Source organism: Dipodomys merriami, unplaced genomic scaffold (genome assembly GCF_024711535.1).
Source record: "Dipodomys merriami isolate MVZ:Mamm:240054 unplaced genomic scaffold, mDipMer1.0.p SCAF_11, whole genome shotgun sequence".
Taxonomy (NCBI): Eukaryota; Metazoa; Chordata; class Mammalia; order Rodentia; family Heteromyidae; genus Dipodomys; species Dipodomys merriami.
The window spans coordinates 30,322,322-30,344,692 of record NW_027202382.1 but is presented as its reverse complement, the minus strand read 5'-3'; the positions used below and the strand labels follow the sequence as shown (position 1 = coordinate 30,344,692).

Sequence of the window (22,371 nt, the reverse complement as noted above, 5' to 3'; positions counted from 1 at the left end):
ATATCATTAACCCCTTGCTGTTTAAAATGTGGCCCATGGCCCAGCAATGCTAGTCACACAGATACTCACCAGAACTGCAAAACCTGAGACCCCATCCTAGACCCCAGGAAATGCAGTGGGTCTCTTTGAAAGCTGGAGAAGTACTGCTTTAAGTCAACCTAGTCACTCCCTACTCTCACAAGTCCACCAATCCCTTCCTCTGGGGATTTCCTCTGGCCTTCATTCCCTTTCCTATTGGGTGTCAGGAGAACTTTCTGCCCAGTTTTTCCCCTTCTCTCTTCTAGAGAGGCAACAATAGGGCTTTGCAAAGCATTGCTTTGAAGCCCGCAGGTCTGAATTTGTGTCTGTCTTCTATTGTTTTTCACCTGTGAGACTGCTTGTAATCATTTAGTTTGCTAAGTCTTAGTCAGTTCCCAATTCTTGGGATCTACCTAAAGACCAAATAAGATAAATCATGTAAAGATTTATCCTTATAAAGATGTATACCATCCAGGGCAAGCTAGCTTGAAAATTTTATAGAGAACTCCATGCACTGTAAGAAAATCAAGGCCAGAAAGGAAAAGGATATGAAATTCCCTGTGGTATATCCCAAAGATGGATGGTTGCCTTTGATGATTCATTTTCAGTCACAGAGAATATTTCATATCCAAAGCAAATGTGGGTGCTGTTTGTTACAATTCTCCAGTCATTGCTGTGAGAAAAGACTGAGTCTTTAAAGGTATTAGACAGATTAAGTACATAATAAGGATCAAGGTAGTCCTCCAAACAGCAATCATTTTTCAAGCTATAGCTAATCTGTTATGTACAGCATCTCATTCTGTCTGAAACAACCCACTTGAAGAAGCATTACTGGCCTTCTTCTAATCATAGTCACTAAAAAAGGAGAAGAAGAAAACACCTGTAGGTAGTAAAGATGATTGGGAGAGAGGACATTTTTGCCAGAGGACAAATAAGCTGGTCATGACCACTCTTCCCTCTATACACAAAAGAACAATAATATTGTTGGGATGCCCAAATGCTTTTTCAGCCATAAATGCCGAAAAAGAAAGAGGAAGTATGATTTAGAACAGGTTGATCATCATTGAGGTAGAACTTCCTGAGCTACCAAAGAGAGCTGAGAATGACAATGACAGCCTGGGAGAGTTGAGCCTGTGGATTACTTACTGAAAGCTAAGTCATTGAAGGAGATGGTTCATATTTCTTCAGGGTCCAAATCTCCAGGCAAGATTTGGGAGAGAATTCCAAGACCCTGGGCACCTTGCAAAAGGAGTTTCATTGAGAGCACTCGATATAATGTCTGCACTCATGGTATTTGACACATTTAGACAGTTCCCATGTCCTTAAATCCCACTTCTCCCCCACTCAAGGGCAAGGACTGCGTTGTGGAAAGAGGAGGGGAGAAAGAGGAGCTGTTCTATGCTTGGCTTCTGAAGACATCATCTCTCTTGAGGCAGCAGAAAGTACCCTGGATAATTTCTGTCCAGGACCAGCCACTTTCTTACTAGTGCTTTGATTGCCTCTCTTACAAATTTAGTTTGGTGAACTGAAAGATGTGTAGGTTCCTCTCTGACTTTGACTAATGGTGTCTACTATGGATATCCAGGGGAAGTTGTGGATACCTTATGCTCTTCAAAATACAAACCCTGTAGGCCAGGCGCTGTTGGCTCACAGCTGTAATCTTAGCTTCTCAAAAGGCTGAGATCTGAGGATCACAGTTCAAAGGTAGCTCAGGCAAGAAAGTCTGTGAGACTTACCTCCAATTAACCACCAGAAAACACAAAGTGGAACTTTGCCTCAAAGTGGTAGAGTGCTAGCCTTGAGCATAAGAGCTCAGGAACAGTGCCCAGACCCTGAGTTTAAGCTCTACAACTGACAACAACAAAAAATAGAAACATTTTTGTCCCAAATTTCCTGAGCCCTAAGTCAAAGGTCAGACAACGGGATTCATTGTGTTGCCAAGGTACCTTGCTATGAACATGCCCTCTAAAGTTAGGAAACCAGGAAAGCACTTAAATGACAGAGAGTCATTTCTTCCCTGATGCGCCTATACATCAAATCTTCCTTCCTGATATCACCTCTTACACTCTTACTGATCAAAGGTGTTCTGTGGGCCAAGAGTATTGACGTCACTTGAGAGCTTGTCAGAAATGCAAAACACCAAGCTCTACTCACACCCGCTGAGTAGTCAGAACACACATTCTAACAAGAGCTCCAGATGATCCATAGACATTAAAAAATTGAGAAGCACTGTCCTAAAACACGCTGTTTTCTTCCATAGCTCTTGCCACACCTGCCAGCCATATTATATATTTAAGCGTTTCGTTTAAATGACGGTCTTAATGACTACCTCCACTGCACAGATCCAATGGTTAATGCAGTGTCTACCTAAGTGCTCACGAAGCAGGTACTAAATAAATGATTCTCCAGTTTCTCCCGATCTCTCTCCCCATCCCCCATCACCTGCTATTGGATGGCTCTGCTGCTTTTGAAATTCTAGCATTTTCTCATTGTCTCCAGATAGGCCTGAGCAACTATTGAGCTCAGTGATCTTAGCGCCACATTTAAATGTAAGCCTTTCTGTAAGTACTAAAAGTCAGTATTCTTCCACGTACATTTACATATCACACTAATCCATAGTCGTGTTCAGTGGCAAATTTAAGTATTTGTTGATTTTGGAAATGCTAATGGTTATCTCACAAAGGCAACATAAAAGGGAACTGGATGTCAGGTTTTTTGAATAAACTGTATGTCTATCTGATTGACCACAAATGCAAAACATTGTTGGTAGGTTAAGAACTTTTGACTAAGGCAATAAAATTATCAGATATGGTAGGAGAGGGGAGAGAAACTTCCAAGCAAGGGTACCTCCTTTCCCCTGAGCAAGTGTCGCTCCCCCAGCTCAGATGAGGGTGATGCTCTGCCTGCCTGCCCGCCTGTCTGTGGGAGACTCTCAGGAGCCAGTACCACCCAGTTGGGCTAGGGAAGAGATCCATCCATCAGATGACAGGATGTCCATGGAAGGCAAAGAACATAGCTTCTGGGGGCATCATGAAATAAAGGGCCAATCAAAAGCTATGTACATATGACCATATAAGATGATGTTAAGCCAAATGAACCCCAAGATAGGGACACAAATATTTTTTCTTTCTTGCTATTGTTTCTAATGTATTTATAATGTACCATGTGATTTTTTTGTTTCTTTGTATGTTCCTTCCCCACAGTATAACCCCTGTTTTCACTGTATTTGATGTCAGTGCCCTTTATCTTGTATATACACTTCTCTAATTTGGGGAGGAAAAGGGGGAAAAATTGCTTATATAAGGATACAGGTTGACCCATTGTAACAATGAGATGTACAAAACACTATATTGAAAATGAACTTTACAACTTCAACGGGGAGGTAGGGGGGTAGGGATGGTAGGGGGAAAACAAAGGAGGAGGCAACAATGCTCAATATGAAATGTAGGGGCTGGGAAGGTGGCTCAGTGGTAGAGTGCTTGCCTTGCATGCCTGAGGCCCTGAGTTCGATTCCTCAGCACCACATAAGCAAAAAGAAAAAAGCCGGAAGTGGCGCTGTGGCTCAAGTGATAGCGCGCTAGCCTTGAGCTGAAGAGCTGAGGGACAGCGCCCAGGCCCAGAGTTCAGGCCCCACGACTGGACCCAAAAAAAAAAAAAAAAAAAAAAGGAAATGTACTCATTACCTTGCTCATGTAACTGTAACCCCTCCATACAGCATTTTTACAATAAAAATCACATAAAAAATAAAGGGCCAATTCCAGATGTTCCTCAGCATTCATAGAGAACTAATAAAGTCAGATGTGGGCAGCTGCCAAGTTCAAGCTTGGTAGAGGTTCAATTTTCCCATGTAAACCCTCACCTTTAGTCTTTGTTAATACCTCAAATTGGTATGCTACAGGAGCTCCCAACCTGTACAAGTCAAATGGTAAGTAAGTTCCTCATGGCAGCACACTAGAGGTGTCTCCATGGCTGATGTGAGAAAGAAGGGAGCTGGAGGAAAGTTAGCCGCTGAGGGATTTGTTGTGGTAGGAGAATTGTGCTTCTCCACTTCCATTAAATCCATTCAAATCACCTGAACTAAACCTCTCTTTATCCTCCTTCAATTGGCACTCAAGCCCAGGGACCCCTCCTTTGGCAGACAATCTACCATTTATGCAAAAAATTACATATATGTTTACATTTACTATGGCAAAAATAATTGTAAAACATCATGTGAGTGTATGAATATATAATATACACTAATGCTTATTCATGTTCTATATTTGTAAATATTTTCATATAATATTCAGACCTCAACTTGTAATAAATCTGTGAGTGCAGGGACCCAGTATATTTATAACATCTTCACAATACTTGGCATATATACACTTAATTCAGAATTTCCAACCACAGGAGAAACAGAAATGTACCTTCTGGGTATGTTTACAACATATTTTCACAGATGAATCAAATGTGGAAAAAACCTACACGTATTTGTAAACTTCACTTGATCTTATGTTGACTACATGGAGAAAAATAACACACATAGACGAGGGAAAGCCCTGAACTGAGAAGCAGGGATCCCAGTCATGCTTCCTGAGATCCATGAACTTGCTGGGTGGCCATGTCTCCTGCCTGTGAAATGTAGAGTAGTCCAGAAAAATGGGCAGAAAGCCTGTCAGTGAATTAAGTCAATGAATGATGATGGTGGTGAGCTTTTTTGCTCAAGGCTAGCATTCTACCACTTGAACCACAGCTCCACTCACTTTGTTTTTTGAGGGTTAATTAGAGCTGAGTCTCACAGACTTTCCTTCCTGGGTCTGGTTTCAAACTACGATCCTCAGCTCTCAACCTCCTGAGCAGCTAGGATTATAGGCATGAGCCACTGGTGCCAGGCCAGGGAATTAATTTTTAAAATTTAAATGGCAGATGAAGAGTGAATTCGAAATTACATAGTACTTGAGAAGAACCAAACAGAAAATTTAAAAAAAAAAAAAAAAAAACCAAGTTGCTTCAACCAACTGGCATCTTCATTCTGCTCTTTTCTCTCTTTGCTTCTAGGACTCCATTCCCAGCCCACCTGACACTGTTCCCCTTAAAGGAGGTAAGATCTTGAGAATTTAGAGTAAATGTGTAGTGAAACATTCAGCTGATGTCATAAGGTGTGATTTGCCATTACCAACCAGAAGCTCTTATGACTGTGTCCAACATGAGGAGGAGTGAGGTGGAGGTGGTTCCTGCTCAGAATGCACTTGATTCATCCAGGCAGCACCTGATCACCTTTCACCACACACCAGGCCCCTCCTCTCCCCGCCCAACCATTAGCACTCCTGCTAAGAAACAACATATTTCTAGCAGAGCCACGGTGTGGACACTGACAGGAACACAAAACAGCACTGTGTTAAGAGCTAGAAATCCTAAATTGGGCAATGATTCTATATGACCATATATATGATTCTATACTCCAAACTTCAGAGCCTTGTTCCCCATCTCTTAAAATGGGAATAACCATACTCAACTCACTAAGGTACTGGAGGAAGCAATAAGGCTTCACGTGGAAATTCACTGGCATGGCAACCAGCAGGATAATGGTAATAGCCAAAATACGAAATGAAGTTGAAAACCTGTCAAAGAAGACTACCTCCTTACTTCCTACATTACCAGTCGCTGAAAGTTATTTGTGGATTGTCTCTATTAGCCCAAGGGGAGTGATTGGCGAAGTTCAGTTAACATTGAAAATAAAATAGTTGGAGATCATCTGACTAATATTTTCCTTGCTCAGAGGAGGAAAAATCAGACTTACAGAAAGAGAATTGTCTTGCCCATGGTCCTATGGACTAAACCCCCCTGGGTTCCTCAGCTCTCATCCAGTGTCTTTTCCATCTAAGAATGTCCACCTCCAGCTGGATAACCAGCTAGCTCTGAGAAAAGAATGACTCATCATAGGTACCACAGTAGAGATATCAGAACAGTGGGGACCCTAGGCCCACTGACCTTGATACAGCATAATATTTGACATATACTTCAAGATACCCCTGACCTATTTTAGTCATGCTTAAAAATTGAGGGGAGACTAATAGGCAAGTATTCTGCATCTTTCAGAACAGATGAGCAATTGCAGCTTTGTAAACAATATCTCAATCTGGGCTGAAATTGTTTAGCACTTGGCATGTGGTCTCAATTCCCATGATGCCGTGTAGACAATCGCATTAGCATAAAAAGGAGCAAGGCAAAATACAGAGGTAAACAAACTCTTCTGTAAAGGCCCAGACAGTAAATATTTTAAGTTTACACGATTCTTAATGTCCCCCTCAGCTGTGCTGTTACAGTGATAAAGTGGCCAGATGACACACAAATGAGTAGATTTGGCTGTTTTCCCCCTAAGACTTTATTTACAAAATGAAGTGCTAGACTGGCTTTGGCTCCTAGGCCCAGAGTTTGCCAATCTCTGAACTAGAGGAAGTACAGGCTTTGGAGTTAAATGCCTGAGTTAAATCACAACACATTGCTAAGTACAGAAGCATGAACTATTGATTCTGTTCCTATCAATCCACAGTGGAATGTAGTGGGGAAGGCAAAGCAGTCACTTTTTCCCATGGCCAGTTAGAGTTAATGTAGCTTCAAGAGCACATCTCCTTCCCATGCGATTTGGTATTAAAATGTTCTTTTACAGTAGGCTGACATGGATCGGGTGAGAGTTAAACTGGTTTGCTTTTAGCCGTTATGTTGTTTTGTTTTAATGAACACAATAGGCAAAATAAGGCCAGTCCTAGAGCTTGAACTCAGGACCTAGGCACTGTCCTGAGCTTTTCTGCTCAAGGTAAACACTCTACCTCTTGAGCCACAGCTCCTTTGCCAGCTTTTGATAGCTAATTGGAGATAGACATCTCACAGATTTTTCCTGCCTGGGGTGGCTTGGATCTGTGGCCCTCAGATCTAAGCCTCCTGAGTATCTAGGATTACAGGCATGAATTACCAATGCCTGGCTCAGGTGACTTTTTTACGCTAATAATACTCCCTACTAGAACTGTGAAGTTTTCATTGAAGACCTTCCTTTATGTTTCTCTTAGCCCCAACTCTGAAATCAAGCAACATGGGGACTAATATTCTCATTTTCAAATAAACATTTGAGGCCCCAATAATCAGGTGACATGCCTAAGATCATAGAGGAAGTTCATGGCGGGGAAAGGCTGAGAGTCCAGAGTCTCTGCTTGTAATCCAAGTCTATACTTCCTTAGCTGAGCAAACTACAGACACTAGCAAGGTGAGGTGGAAGGAACCTCATCTTAGGGCAAGAGCTGAGCTCCAGAACTGGCCTCCACACCAGCAGTCAGGCCTCTTTTGGTCTTTTCTTTTTCTTTTTTCTTTTTTGGTCTTTTCACCTAGCATAGTCCTTCCACTTTGATACCTCTTGAGACTATAATTCTCCTGTCCTATATGTAAAGACAGAAAATGAACAACAGACTAGAAACACTCTTGAGGATAGCTGAAGCCACAGTCTTCTTCCCCATCAAGCTGGTCTTGAATGTACACAAGCAGCCTAAGGCCCCTTGGGAGTGGGCATTACAAAACACTCTAGGAAACAGAGAACTCTTTCCAGAATCTGACAAGAAGGTCCAGGGGTAGGAATGAGTTTTGCTACTGGAGAGGGCCAAGATGGAAATGCTGATACCTTCCAGAGAGTCCTCTGCCTCAGTGGTTGCTGAAAAGCTCCCACCATCAGCAGGAAACCAGCAGTGGCTGGAACCTGGGTTGCAGGGCTCTGCACACATGCTAATGTAACCCAACACAAGATATACTTAGCTGCAGAGAAACCACAAAAACCCATGCATTGCTGGGTAACGCGTCCTGTTCCTGGCCAGAGTGATTCCCCAGCCCACTGCCACCTTGTACCTAGCCTACTGTTCTTGGGCCTACTAGGCTACCCCAGGGTTCAGCAAACCACTTGGGAACCCTAGGATGTGAACCTTTCCCCTTATACCAGGGTCCTAGTATCTCCTCTACAAGGTAATAAGGACTCCTGGCTAAAACTACCATGGACATGAAAGAAGACGGCAAAGATACCTTCATCTGCCACCTGGCTGAGTCTCTATCCTTTGGACATAGGGTCTACTTTTCCATATTCAAGTAAAATGATCATTCTGGTTCCATAAACAATCTGGAACCAAGGAGAGTAGGTGGATAAAGACCTGTACTTCCTGGTCACTCTTTGCTCTAGTCCTCTGCTCCCATCGAATTCTGAATCTTGTATGTACTCATCGTTCCTAGCTTTGTCGTCCAATTCACAGAACACAGGTATTTTGCCCTGATTTCCCCAGAGTTCCAACCGCGCTTTAATCTGTATACAGAAATATCTACAGGAAGATTTAGTCTGTGCAGAACTGCCGGCAGGGCAATACAGTACACCCCACAGCCACCCAGGTGGGTGCTGTTGAGTTGAATTAGAGATCTTCTTGCTGAGAAGGGCATAAAGGACTATGCTCTTCCTAGGGCTCAGCCCTTGTCCACATGGCCTAACCCACTCTCCTTCCTATTTGCTCTTACTATCCTCATCTCCATTTCTACCCATTTCCTTTCCCCATCTCCAAGTTTGCAGATATGCAAATTCTACTGATTCTGAAGTTTTGCAGAATGATTCTGGTCCTTGAGTCTCACTCCCAAGCCTTTCCCACTGTTCCCTGGGCTCTTGCATAACAAAACACCCCACCAAACAAATCCTTCTTCTCTGCAGTAGAATCCTGCAATTTCCCAAGGCATGTGTATGAGGCACTGGCAGAGTGAAAAAGAATGGTGTTGATGGGTTTCCATGATGGACTGGGTATTGGTGTATTCATCCAGCCATCAATAAGCCCCCAACGGTAATTATTAGCCTGTTTTGTAAGTAAGGAAATAGGAACCCAGAGATGCTGACAGAAAATACCTAAACTAGCATAGTGCATGAGGAATGACCTACCTCAGAGCCTGTATACAGGGAATGGGTTGTGGAATGCTGTTACCTGCTATCACACATTAGAGGAGCTCTGAGGCAAAGAGAGCCACTGGAGGCTACCATCCATTGGTTGGTAGGAGGTTGAGACCAAAGGGTCACGTGATCTGGGATAATTCTATCCCCCTGGCTATTAATTGAGGAGATTTTTCTTTCCCTGTGAAAGTGAGTCCAAATTCCCTGCCCTTGCCTGAATTCTTTCTCCAGCTGAAAATGGGCATAGGGCAAAGAATTAAACTGGAAATTGGTATGCCTTCATCCTAGTCCCAAAAATGACAAAATAAGTCACTTCTTCTCTTGGAGATTTGAGTTTCCCATGGCTGAAGTATTGGGAGGATTTGGTGTTTAGAGTGACCTTCCATGAATCGGACATGGTAAGATTCTCTAACCTATGCTGACATTTATGATTTCTACCTCCTTTGGTAGCACCCTCCCTTTTCCTCTTGAAAGGCAAAATAGGGACATGAAAGGAAACCAAATGAGATGGACTATGACCCACCCCACAGAAATAAGAAAAGCTGCCCATAGAAAGCAATGAAATGGAACCAAGGCATCTGCCCTTCCCATACTCAGCTGCCCCTGATGCTCTGTGGCCACACCCCAAGTGGCAGGCAGGAGAAGCCTATCCAGGGTAGCACACTGCCAGAGAAGGAGAAGATGGAGGAGCAGCCGCCTCCCTCTTCCTTACAGCCCCTTCCTCTAGAGAAACTGAGCACTGCTTTAGCAGAAAAGGTTTAAAATGTTCCAAAGTGCATCAATATTTTTCTCTCGACTTTCTTGCTTTTAAAAAATTTCTTCTTCAAAGCTATGGGGCAGGCTCCTGTTCAGGAGATACATTGTTCTTCTGATAATCATGAGTCACAAGGAGCCTATTTCCTTCTCCATTCATTTTAAACATACTCACTAACACTGACTCTTAAATGCTCCATCTTTCTCAGGGCAGAGCTAATAGGAATTAGGAATTTCTCTGCCAGAAATAGCTAGAGAATGAGTCCCTCAGGATGCAATCCTGAGGAAGCCATCTCGTATTCCAAAGTCACCTACCCTTCATCTGCACACCCAAAAAGAGAGAGGAGGGAGCTAAAAGGAGACACAAAGGGAGGGAGTTGAAAGAGAAATAATGGTGCTGAGATACATATGAAAATGTGTACTTGGATAAAGCACATGCAATTTAGTAGCCCTGAATCCAGGGGAAATCTCCATGTTCCCCACATCTCCATTCAGACATTTAATCAAGCAAAGGAGAGAAAGGCAGGGCCAGCAGGATTGCTCCTCAAGCTGATTTTCATTATATTTTTCTCTCACACTCTCTGGACACATATTATGTTGGCTTCAATCTCTATAAAAGTCAAAGAGCACAGGACAAGGGAATGAGAGCCAAGCAGCATTTGGTAAGGTCTGAGTGGCTAGTAGACAGCAGACTCGTTGTAGATTATCTCATCGGATCCCTCTGCCAGCTCCTGAGATAGATATTATCATTATTCTTATTTTGGAGAAGAAAGGACAATTCAAAACAGATCAAAGACTTATTCCAAGCCATACAACTCATAACTAGCAGAGGTGAGATTTGAATCTGAGAGGGTCTGACCCCAAACCTAACTCTCTGAAGAGTGTTACCCACTTCTGCATTGCAAATAAACTATCGGGAAGGTTCTAAACATTATGAAAAATGCTAAAGAATTTCAGGAGGACTTCAGACTCATTTTTTCTTTTAAATTAAAGATGAACTAAGTGGCTCTTATAGGGCAGTTCAACTCACCCTTAATATAAATGAATCCCAAGGATATATCCATAGTCAGATAGGTTTAAATTGTGTACTGAAACAGGTCAGATTGAAAAGACTTCTAAGGTACCCAAAGAGCCTTTGGAGGATTTACGTAAATCCCAACTTTTCCTATTGACTGATTATTTGCCATGGGCTCACCACTAAGCACGCTGGATTTGGCATTCCCCAGATGCTGCTGTAAATCCAGGGTCATCCGGTTGTCCTTGTTTAATAAAAGGCTCATCCTGCAGTTCATTTTTCCGTCACTAGTTGGCCTGGAGGCACTAAGGAAATGGTCAGGTCCACGATTCACATTGATGCCAATCTGACTGAGAACAGAGATTCCTCTAGGTGTCGCTGTAGGGACTCTCTTGATTATTGTAAGGAGCAAGTGAACTAAAATGCAGAGTCATTAGGCTAATCCTCCCTTTTCTTCAAAGAAAATATTTTCAATAGATGAAAGGCGGCTTCTGCACATTCCTAAAAACACCCAATGGTCTGAAAAACTTAAGTACATAATGAAGAATCTCAAATCTTTCAGATAATGTCATGGACTTCCTTTCAGGGAGCCATTTCATTAGTCCATTCATTCACTCTGCTACCTGGCACTGCTATGCTGTGACAATAGTAGGAAGAGGTGGGAAGGGGATAGGAACCAACATCTGCAGCATCTCCTGCAGCCTCCAGCCTTTGCGCTGTGCTGGTGAATTTACGTCCCCAATCTTGCTCACTTGATTGGGTTGGTTGTCACTTCCCTTCACTGGTGTAGGAGCAGATCCAAAGGTAAAAGACTCCTTGCACCAGATGCTCTTTTCTTTGGAGATGTACTGCATCTGCCCACCCCCACCCCTTATACCTTAGGTACCATAGAGGTACAAGTCATCTGGCACTCAGACCACTACCATCTGGATGGAATGATCCACCTGGGTGCTTTAGCTGAGTAGAGCTGCCCTGAGCACTGTTATATCTTTACAGAAGCCTGATGGCCCCTGACTGGTGACTTGGCAAGGTTTAGCACACGAGCCTGAATTCATCTGCTGGCATTCTCCCACACGAAGACCAGGCAGGCTCATTAGTGTTGTTTTCCCATCACCTCCAGCTGTCTCCACAAGCTTTAGTTCCAGTGTCTGTGGTGATTGAAAAACTTCTTCTTTCTGGATTTAACCCTACCTGTACCATGAGAGAAATAAGTGCACAGAGGCAAAGGTCCAGACTGGGAGTCAGGAGCCTTGTGATTTGAGTGCAGCTCTATTACTTAGATACCTCCTCTGGGGTCTTGAACAAGACCCTATCTCTCTGAATTCTGTCTTCCCAGTTATAAAATTAGGATTTTTGTTAAAATGGCCCTTGCAGTTTGACATGATCAACTCTCCAAGTTGGGTCTAGTTTAAAAGTTGCCATAAGCCTTCTACAACATGGTCCTTAAATCTATCCTATCTGCTTCCCCTGAGCAACTGGAGGGTTTGATTGGCATATTTTTCTCTCCAGCCTTCCAAACAAAACCAAAGAAAAGTCCAAGATCCTTCTAGAGCCTTCTGTGCCAGAGCTTGGAGACATTCATGCATCTGAAAGCTTTGGTATTCAGAGAAATGGCGAGTACTCTGATTATCTGAAGATAGAAAGCCCCACGAAAGAAGAATGGAGCTCTGGGCTCTGGTCCTGACTATGTTACTCACTCCCTGGGTAACTTAAGAGTCAGAGCCATGGGGCAACATTGGGGAGCACATCCATTGTGTGCACACCAAGTTCGGGCCCGGTGCTCCCTCAGGAAACGTACAATATCCCCCAGCAGTAAAATGTTCTGTCACTGAAGACAAGACCTCTGGAAATCTGAATATGTGCAGAACATATGCCCACAAAGACAAGCTTCTGGGATTAGGGCTGACATCCCAGTCACTTCTGGCAATGAAGAGCCAAGTCTGCATAGCCTGCTAGAGTTCTCTAGGAAGGATCTTCTAGGTCACGAATCCACACTGCCCTCCATCTAAATAGGAACATTAAAGCCCAGAATGGAAACTCCAAGACTCCAACTCCCTATCAACTCAGTCACTACCTACAGACAGTTCTCATTTCCCTCATATTCTGATTGTCAAAAAAAAAAAGCCCTCCAAGACATTCAGCAGGGAGACAAAGAGACCTTCAATGCTCCTTAAGTCCTAAGCTCCAGGAAGTTTGCAGGATTCCCAAGTCAGTCGTTCTTTTCTTCATGCCCAAAGACAGAGTCCTATCATTAGACTCACAGGGTGATCAGGAGACTTGAGCCGCACATCTTTTTACCCATAGAATATTACTAGTTTTTGACAAGAGTCTCAGGATTCAGCCCACCCCATCTCCGTGTAGCGTGGTCTGGTCAAACGTCTGAGGTGCCAGCTCAGTGACTTGCAGGGTGACACCTGTCATTAGTGGAGGTCTCCCAATTGCCACTCTGACAGTGGGGAGGTGGGGGTGAGGGCTGAGGACTTTATTTCTTCAGCCTCTATCTAAAGGACTCCCAAATCGGACTTTAGCTTTGTCAAATGCAATAGATGTGTCCTCTTTTGGAGTTATCTCCAAGTTCAACAGCACCCATCCCTCCATGGCACCTCTAGAGTCTTGCTTCCAGCCCCCCACCCCCACCCCTGAACCAGCTGTGGCAAGGCCATCCTGAAGAGAGCCTACCCTTGTCCTTCCTCTAGTTTGGAAAGTATCTGATTCTTTAAGAACAACTTAAATATGTCATGCCATTTGACTTCAGGAAATGCAAATGCTTCAACATAAGAGGTTTTTTGTTTTTTCCCATCCTTGGGTTTCTCAGAATTACAGCTGAGGTCACCTCACTAAGCAGTGAAGACCAAAAATGGGGGGAAACAACAACAAAAAGAATCTGCATGTGAGAGGCAGGCCTGGGCTTGCCTTGTCTCACCATCTACTTGTAAACTGATACCTGACAGATGCCGCCCTGGGCTTAGTACACAGGGCTGCTGCTGATGTGAGCCTCAGCCCAGAGCTGACCTGCACACCCTGGTGTTATTCCAGCCCTGAGGGGACCAGGCCAGCCAGAAGCCCACATCACCTCATTCATGCCGGGGCGTAAGGACTTAGCTGCTCTCCATGGAGGAAAATAAGGGAGCTGGAGTAGAGGACTTGATTCAACATTCACAAAGCATATTCTGAGCTGGGCAGAGCATATTCGGAGCTGCCCTGAGAGTTCACAATCTAATGGAGGAGGCAAATAAGCAAAGAGAGGAAGGGTCAGAGAAGGTTCTGGAGATGACTGCCAGGCAGTGTTACAACAATAAGGCTGATGAAGGTGGGAGTGTCTTGTAGAGGGAACAGGAGGCGCCACCCAGAATGACAGATCAACATGATGCAGTTCACAAGCCACTCAGGTCTGGAGTCCCACAGTTCTAGTTAGAATCTGTACCTTACCACCAACTAGCTGTGTGAATATCAACAAGTCACTGAACAGGTCCCGGAGTATGTAATAGACTTCAGGTCCTGTCTCAAGGGAGAGTTGTGAAAATTATGTGAATTGTAAAAATTAAATGTAACATGACTTAGCAGAGCACCTAGAACACTACAACCACCCAATACATATTAGCTATTATTATTGCTCGAGTCCCTGGGATGGTGGTAGAGATCATGACAGCAGTGGTGGGGATGGTGGTAGTGATGATGGTGGTGATTAGCAGGTAGAGAGGAGGGAAAGGAGGTGGGGGAGGGAAGTGGAGTGGGAGGGGAGAAGGGATGAGACTAGAGAGTTTGGTAGGGGTCAGAACCTAAGGGACTCTGAATACCATTCTAAGCAGCTTGGACATTATCACACAGGCAAAAATACCCAAAAGCGATTCTGAGACTCAGCCAGAACTGCCTCTGACTTGATGTAATATAACTCCACAGAGGAGCTCAGGCCAGGGGGAGTATAATGAAGCTTGGGCTGGGGGACCGGGGGAAGGTACTATAATAGTAGTGTATAGGAGCATAGCAGTGCTCACATTCTGATTCTATATGCCCCAGGAGTGTGGGCAGGGATGGGGAGGAGTGGCTGCTGCAGCAGGTAGGACTGGAACACAGACAGCTGGCCCACCAGTCCTCACCACCAAAGGATGCTTTGGGCCAGAGTTCTTTCAAGATGAAAAATGTGCCCCCCAGTTCTTTCAATGGGCGTGCTTTGTCAGTGAGTTTGCTCAGACAAGAGAGCAAGCAGCCTCTTCAGCTCACCTTGTACCCTTCCCAAGCCTGTTTCTCAGGCTTAAGCAGAGAAGATAATCAAGAAGCTTCTCAGAGAGGCAGTGGACACATGGAGCTTAGTCCCCTGTCATGTGTCTGAGTGGTCATCGCTGCTGCCATCACCAAGAAAACATCATTGTAGGTTAGAGACCTCTCGGTGGTACAGACAGGGGAACATTTGCTCTCAATACACTAAACTCCTGAGTCACTGAAGGAAATGTCTTAAGTTGACTCTTTGCATACAGAACAGTTACTATAATAAAGAGCTAAGCTATCATCCCAGGTGAAAATACTAAAATATTTTAATTTCCTAAACACCATAATGACATAGATGCTGTGCTTGCTGCTGCCAAAGAAGCTGCAGATGGTAGGCTTCCTGCTGAGATATCTTTAATCCGCTGTCCTGTTAACATCTGGGGGGAAAAGCTGTTTTGATCTTTGTTGTCTAGCAAAATGGACTGTAGAAGGAAACCTGGTTCTAGAATCAGACAGACAACACAAAGGCTAGCATTTTGATGAGTTTGTTCATCCTGGAAGATGTCACTTATTTAGGCATCAGGGTTAACCCCCTTCAACGTTATTCTGACACATCCAGATAAATGATGCAGGTCAAAGTACCAGAATAGTGTCTGGTATGCACACCAAAGTAGGAGGAGTAACTCCTGCCTGGCTGAGTAAGAGAACTTGATGATAGGTAGGGTCTATCTCTCTGTCTGTCTCTCTCTCTCTCTGTCTCTCTGTCTCTGTCTCTGTCTCTCTCTCCCTCCTTCCTCCCCATCCCCTCTCTGTTGCTTCAAAGATGAGAGGCACTTGCTACATTTGTAGGAACTCAGGGTGTTAGGAAAATGGAGGAGAAAGGAAAAAGGAATAGACTGGACCCGATTCTCAATAGGCTAAGACTGTTTATTGGGGCCTAACAGTGAGGGCCACAACCTTCCCTTGGGTATAGAGGTTGTACAAGGAGGTGGAGTTGGAGTTGGACTCTTACGGGGTCTTAAACAAGGACGCAGAGGCTAATGAAAAAACAAACATTAGGTCTAGGGAGGTGGGGGCGTTCAGTTGGGCACACATGGAATATTTATGTGGATTGCCCTACCTGCACATCAAGCCCATCCAAGCATACCTAGGGTTTTGCCTGCCATCTGTATGCATCTGGGATAATAGGGTGAGGGTTAATCCTTCATATTTCATCTTTGGATACATAAAATAATTGGGCCAAGAAGGGAGAGGCAAGTCCTTCACAGGGCATACGTGTTTCCTTCTCCTGATTTCTATAATCTTCTGTAGAAAAGCCCACTTGGAAGGCAAACAATGCAACAGAAACTTTAGAACAGTAAAAGTTTGAAGATAATTTCACAGCGAAATGAGAACTGAAGCAATTTTTATCCCTTCATGTGAAAACAGAATGCTAATTTCAGCCTCAAAGGGTCATGGAAAAGGCTCTGATGTCCACAGATACCAGAGTCATGGAAGGCAATTCATGTTTGATCTCCTTGCTTTTAGGGAATTGCTCAGAGGACCTCCTATGTATTCTGAAAAAGGCTCCATTCAAGAAGTCATGGGCCTACCTCCAAGGTCAGTACCCAAATCCAGGAAACCTAACCACATGAAGGCCACTGCCTAGGGCAACTTGTGAACCAGAAGGCTCAATTAAAAACTCATGGCTGAGTAGGACCTGCACATGTGCTTGGCTTAGCCTGTACCACATTTTTTTATAATCTGAATTTGAAGATTAGAGGGAAAGGAGGAGGGAGAAAAGAAGAGCAAGGTTCCCACCAGAGCTACAAAGGTCCTTGCTCCTCAACCCTATTCACTCCAGTATTACCTACCTGGCCTGTGAAGGTATTTTTTGTCCTCTATGCACATCCCTCCATTCCCCACCTCCCCTCATCACCCCTGACTATTGAGACACCTAAGAGTTTTAACTAAGTACCTAGTCCTTTTCCTAATGCAAGGGAAGGGAAGCAGGCTCTTCATCTCTGCCTCTAAGAAGTTATTCACAAGAGAACCACAAAACTGCCTTGTCCCTCCATTGACAGCTTAATGAACATGTTGGCACAGGGCCTATTTGCATATTGCAGTGTGCTTCAGGTATGAGTCCCTTCTAAATGGAACAATAAAGCCACTTAAAGGAGAAAACAATGAGATAGGGAGGAGATGGCCAAGATTCTCTGAATAGCCATTTTGCTCATTTTAAGCATTCAGTTCTGCGATTAGATTAGCTCTTACCTTTCCACCGAATCATTACAAGGCTTAAAGGAAAAACACAGAATCAATTAAAATCAGCAAGCCAACTTCCCGGTTCTGAAGGCACCCTTATCAGTCAGTGCTAATTTTCATTTGTTAGGACTCAGAGACTTGGCGTTGACACAAATGTGTCAGCTCAGAGGTTCTGCTAATTTCCTGTTTGTCTCTAAATCCCAGGTGGCAGAGCTATTCAGTGTGTACATGGGGAACCTGTGCAAGGATGTTTGGCTACTGTAGAAAAGACACATTCAAAAATTCAGATCACATTCAAGGATACACTTCTAATAAACATCAGTGTATATTAATCCTACAAAACAATGCCTTTTGTTGTGATATTTTCATACCTGTATATAATACAAGGTGATACCTTCATATGAAAGCTAGTGAAGATTCTCGAATAATTTGATATACATCGATTTTTTAAAGTGAGTAATATCAAATGTCCTAGCTCTGAAACTTGGCAATACTTGTGCAGAACACAGTTGAGGAGCTTACAGTCTAAGACATGAAAGAGCCATAATAAGAACATAATAATATGGTAAAAAAAAATTGAGAGGGAAACTATACTCTGGGAAGTAGAAGTCCACTATTAGCTATGCTCTAGTCCTCTGGCTTTGAACCTTAGAGTAAAGGAAAGAGGAGTGGCTTTCTACCCATGCCTTGAATACAAAGTTGACTCTAGCAGTAACATGAAAAACAAGCAGATGTTTCGTATAGGAGGAAAACACTATAGAAAACATAGACTCTTCATGGGAACCTTGAATGTAAAGACAGTTTCTCCATCAGAACCTACAATTTGACCTAAATTCTCTATCTGTTCCTTCCAGTGTCGAAGTACCTCAACAATTCCAAGCTCTCTTGGAACCCTGACGGTATCATCCACGAAGTCAGATACCAGGACGGGGATCTGGTCATCCAGTTCCCAGGCTGGTACTTCATCATGTGCCAAGTTCAGTTCCTCATGCAGTGCTCAAATCGTTCCGTGGACCTGAAGTTAGAGCTCCGTGTCAACAAAACAGTCAAGAAACAGGCCCTCGTGACAGTATGTGAGGCCGGAGTACACACCAAAAGCATATACCAGAATCTCTCTCAGTTCTTACTTGATTACTTGCAGGTCAACACAACCATATCAGTCACAGTGGATCAATTCCAATATGTGGATACAATCACCTTTCCCCTTGACAATGTGCTGTCCATCTTCTTGTACAGCAGTTCAGACTGAACCATTTCACTTGGCCTTCAAGAAGAAAACAACTCTCAACCATACAATACTGCATCCATCCAAACACTTGGGGAAAAAAAAAGACTGAAATCACAAAAAAATGAATTAAATAGTATAGTTTTCTCCTTATGTCTAGGAAAGATACAACTCCAAGGTTTAAAAAAAAGTGAGGTATCTTTCAGAGGCAAACAGGGAAGCAATGTGGTATGATTGACAGAGAGGGCACTAGGGAATCAGAAGGGACTGGGTTGCTCCAACCCAACCACTAATTCACTATTTGACGCTGACCTATTCTTTCCCTTCCTTGGAGCTCAGGATACAGATCTGAATAACTAAGAGGACTGGGTTTGAATTTTGTTCCAAAATTGTTTTCACCTCTGAAGATCAGATTTGTAAGCTGAGATTCTGGATAAGTGTTCTGGAAGTTCACAACCAAAGGAAGAACCCATATACCAATATAAAAACTATGGTACCCACAATACCCGGCTGCACTTTCTTTTAGCTGGTCATAAGGACAAGACTCAAGGCACCTTGTAGAATGTTCCCATGTTCAGCCAACCCTCTGCCAGCTTGTAATGGTCAAAGTGATGACGTCATTTAGCAGGGCAAAGCTGCTTCCACCTCCTTGGTAATTCATGTATATTTCCTACTTCCAACTCGTGAGAGACAACTCTGTGAGGGTCTTTAAGCCCCTACAAAGTTATTGACAGAAAACAGGAACCCTGAAAATGGTGAAAACTTCGAACCAACAGCTATTTCCTCTCCTGACTCCAGAGGCCATGAGATTTCTCTTAACTACAACAAATTTGACTTTCCTCCTTCATCCTTTTGGATGACTCCTTATTTGTTGCTGTGAGCCCTTGGGCTTTGAGGTATCCTTAAAAGAAAAGAGGTCTCCTTGGGTGTTATGCAAAAAAAAAAAAAAGCAAAATTTGCCTTTTTTTCAAGGAAGAGAAAAGACTGTCAAAGAAAAGGTTTAAAGAAGAAAGAATAACAGTTGTGGTACAGATGAGAGGGCTGTGGGTAAACAAAAATGACCAAGGGAAAACATAATTAGGTCATTTCCTGAGCGGGAGCCATGCCAACTTCCTCCTAGGTCTCCACTATGAAATGTTCAGTAAAACCTACATTTCTCTTCACCTTTTTTATTGAGTAGGTTCTTCAGGAGGAATATGCATTGGAATAGGCCTTGAATTTCCCAAGCCAAGTGGTATGTGGTCAAATAGGAACAGCTTTTGAGAACACAGAGCTGGAAAGAAACGCACATCTGCATTTGAGTTGTATTCAAATGTAGGACAAATGAATCTTCATAAATTCATTCATTCTTGAAAAGCTATGTAACCTAAGTGTGTGTAAACTAATGTTTCTAATCTCAGTTCCTATCACACAGTGCTCAGAGAATCAACAACAAAAGATACAAGGAGCACATTTAAAGAATAATATGGCAGGCTAAATGTGGTAGCTCACAGCTGTAATCCCAGCTACTTGAGAGCCTAAGATTAAGAGACTCTGAGTTGAAGGCCAAGACAGTCAAAAAGTTAGTAATCTTCTATATTTCAAAGAGTAAGCCAAACATAGTGATTTGGTGCCATAATCCCAGCTACATAGCAGGCAGAGGTAGAAGCATCAGGATCCAAGTTTGGACCTGGGTAAAAAGCAGGAGAACTTAACTAAAAAATAACTAAAAATCAAAAAGGGCTGGTAGTATGGCTCAAGTGATAGACTGCCTGACTAGCAGGTATAAATCCCTAAATTCAAACCCCTCTAGTACCAAATATTAATGATGATGATAATGATGATGATACAACAAAGCAAAAGTAGAAGCCAATAATTATTAATAAGTCAACTAGTAGGAAGTAAACAATCCAGGAAGTTCAAATTCTATTATTCTTGAGAATTAACTAGGCCCTGGGAACCATATAAGCAAATGATATCTGTGCAAATGAAATCAGTCAGGCATCTCACAGAGAACCCAGGCTATTTGAGACACATGCCTCTTTGGTAACTTGAGCTTAACACACCTGTCCTCTTCCCTTCCTCCCATACCCCACACTGAACACACACATGCACATACACACACACACACACACACACACACACACACACACACACACACAAACTTGAATTTGCAGAAGGAGATGGGTAGGTTGCTGGGATACAGCAAGTGCAGTGTACATAGATCAGTGACTATTGTCACCTGTTTTCTATCACCACTGAGATACTTCCTGTTACTAGACAATCTTACCCTCTGCAGAATCCTTCAGCTGCAGACAAGATGGCTCAGATAATGGCCCAGTGCACAGAAAGGGTTTGTTAGAAACAGGTACGCAAGGGAGAAAGTACTGAGGGAATCAGACCACAATTCAAAAAACCAGAGAGAGTTCCAGAAACACCAGAATATCACTGATCATTTAATGGGGACAAAACCCATAAATCAAAAGGGAAGTCATCCGAGTCATCCCCAGAACAAGCCTTAGAAAACAGCTAACACCAATGGAATTCCTACAGGATGTCAGCCCCTTGGGAACAGACACATAGCCCTCACAAGGATTTCAATCCCATCTCCTGATTCCTATCTCTGATATTTCTCACCAGATTTTATTGGGCTTCTCCTGGACCCTTCCTGTAATTTCTCAGGGCTCTAATTAAATAGTCTTCATCATCCAGAGATTTTTCTCTTCCCTACCCCATTACATCCCAATCACTTCAGAATCATAACTGAAATATAAGACAACAATGGTCTCCATCTTCTGTAGCACATGGTTGAAACACAGAAAAGTGTGTCTCCCAATCTTAAAGTTATGACTCTCAGAAACTAAAGAACTATATGGGCCAGGTCCTGGTGGCTCATACCTGTAATCCTAACTACTCAAGAGGCTGAGATCTGAGGATCATGGTTCAACACCATCCTGGCCAGGAAAGTCTATGACACTCTTTATCTCCAATTAAATACCAGAAAACTGGAAGTGGAACTGAGCTGTGGCTCAAAGTAGTAGAATGCTAGCCTTGAGCCAAAAAAGCTTAGGGACAGTGTCCAGGCCATGAGTTCAAGCCCCATGACCAACAAAAAAAAAGAAAAAAATTATATGATCAAGCCAGTATTTTTTTTCATAAAGAATATTGTTTCTTTAATTTGAAGTTATGTCTGTCTGTGTGCCTCTGTGTGTGTGTGTGTGTGTGTGTGTGTGTGTGTGTGTGTGTGTGTGTGTACTAATAATTTTTACAAGTCATCTACTTAACCTGGTTCAAGGAAGAAAGTTTGATTCTTGCACTGGGAACGGCAATGCTTATGTATGCTTCTATTTATTTTTAATTAAGAACAAAACAGAAAATGCTTCTTCTTTGCTTTATCAGCTTATTTAATAACTATTGATATTTTGCCATCTTGTGCTTCTCTTGAAAAAAAAATCCAGATAACTAAACTCCTACTGTCCCATTTGCCCATTTCCCATCTAGAGTTGACTGACTCTAGAATTTTGTATGTGCCCTTTATTTACATAAGTTGGCATTTTTCATTAAGAATATATAGTTCAATTTTGTGTGACATTATATTTTAAATAAATGATATACTTTATATAACCTGTTGTGACCTGCATTCTTCTGTAACAATTAGATTTCTGAGATTTGTCCAGACTAATATACGCAGAGCTAATTCACTCGTTTAAATACTATACATTTCATTGCTTGAAGAAACCAGTTTGTCCTTTTTCCTAAGGATAAATAATTCACCTCCATGGTTTTATTATTACACAGATTGCTATGATAAGCAAATCTGGGGTTCAACAGCTCCTACTCCCTGTTAACACTTTTCCTTTTCTGGAGTTTAAGAGTTTGAACTCAAGGCCTCACATTAACACCTAAACCAATCACTGAGGCCACTATTTTTCCATACTGCCAAAGTACTCTTGGAAAATAAATGGCTCCCCAAAGCTTCTGTGGCAACCA

General features: G+C 42.9%; 1 protein-coding gene across 1 annotated transcript in view; it reads left to right on the top strand.

The window, feature by feature from the left end:
- Tnfsf8 (TNF superfamily member 8) overlaps window positions 1-21,966 on the top strand; it is a 29,390-nt gene extending 7,424 nt beyond the window's left edge. The window contains exons 2-4 of the mRNA XM_070012354.1: window positions 5,059-5,101; window positions 16,461-16,532; window positions 18,032-21,966. Of these exons, the coding sequence (XP_069868455.1) occupies window positions 5,059-5,101; window positions 16,461-16,532; window positions 18,032-18,426 (510 nt within the window). The 3' untranslated portion in view covers window positions 18,427-21,966. The remainder of the gene's footprint in view (window positions 1-5,058; window positions 5,102-16,460; window positions 16,533-18,031) is intronic.
- The last annotated feature ends 405 nt before the right edge of the window (window positions 21,967-22,371 follow it).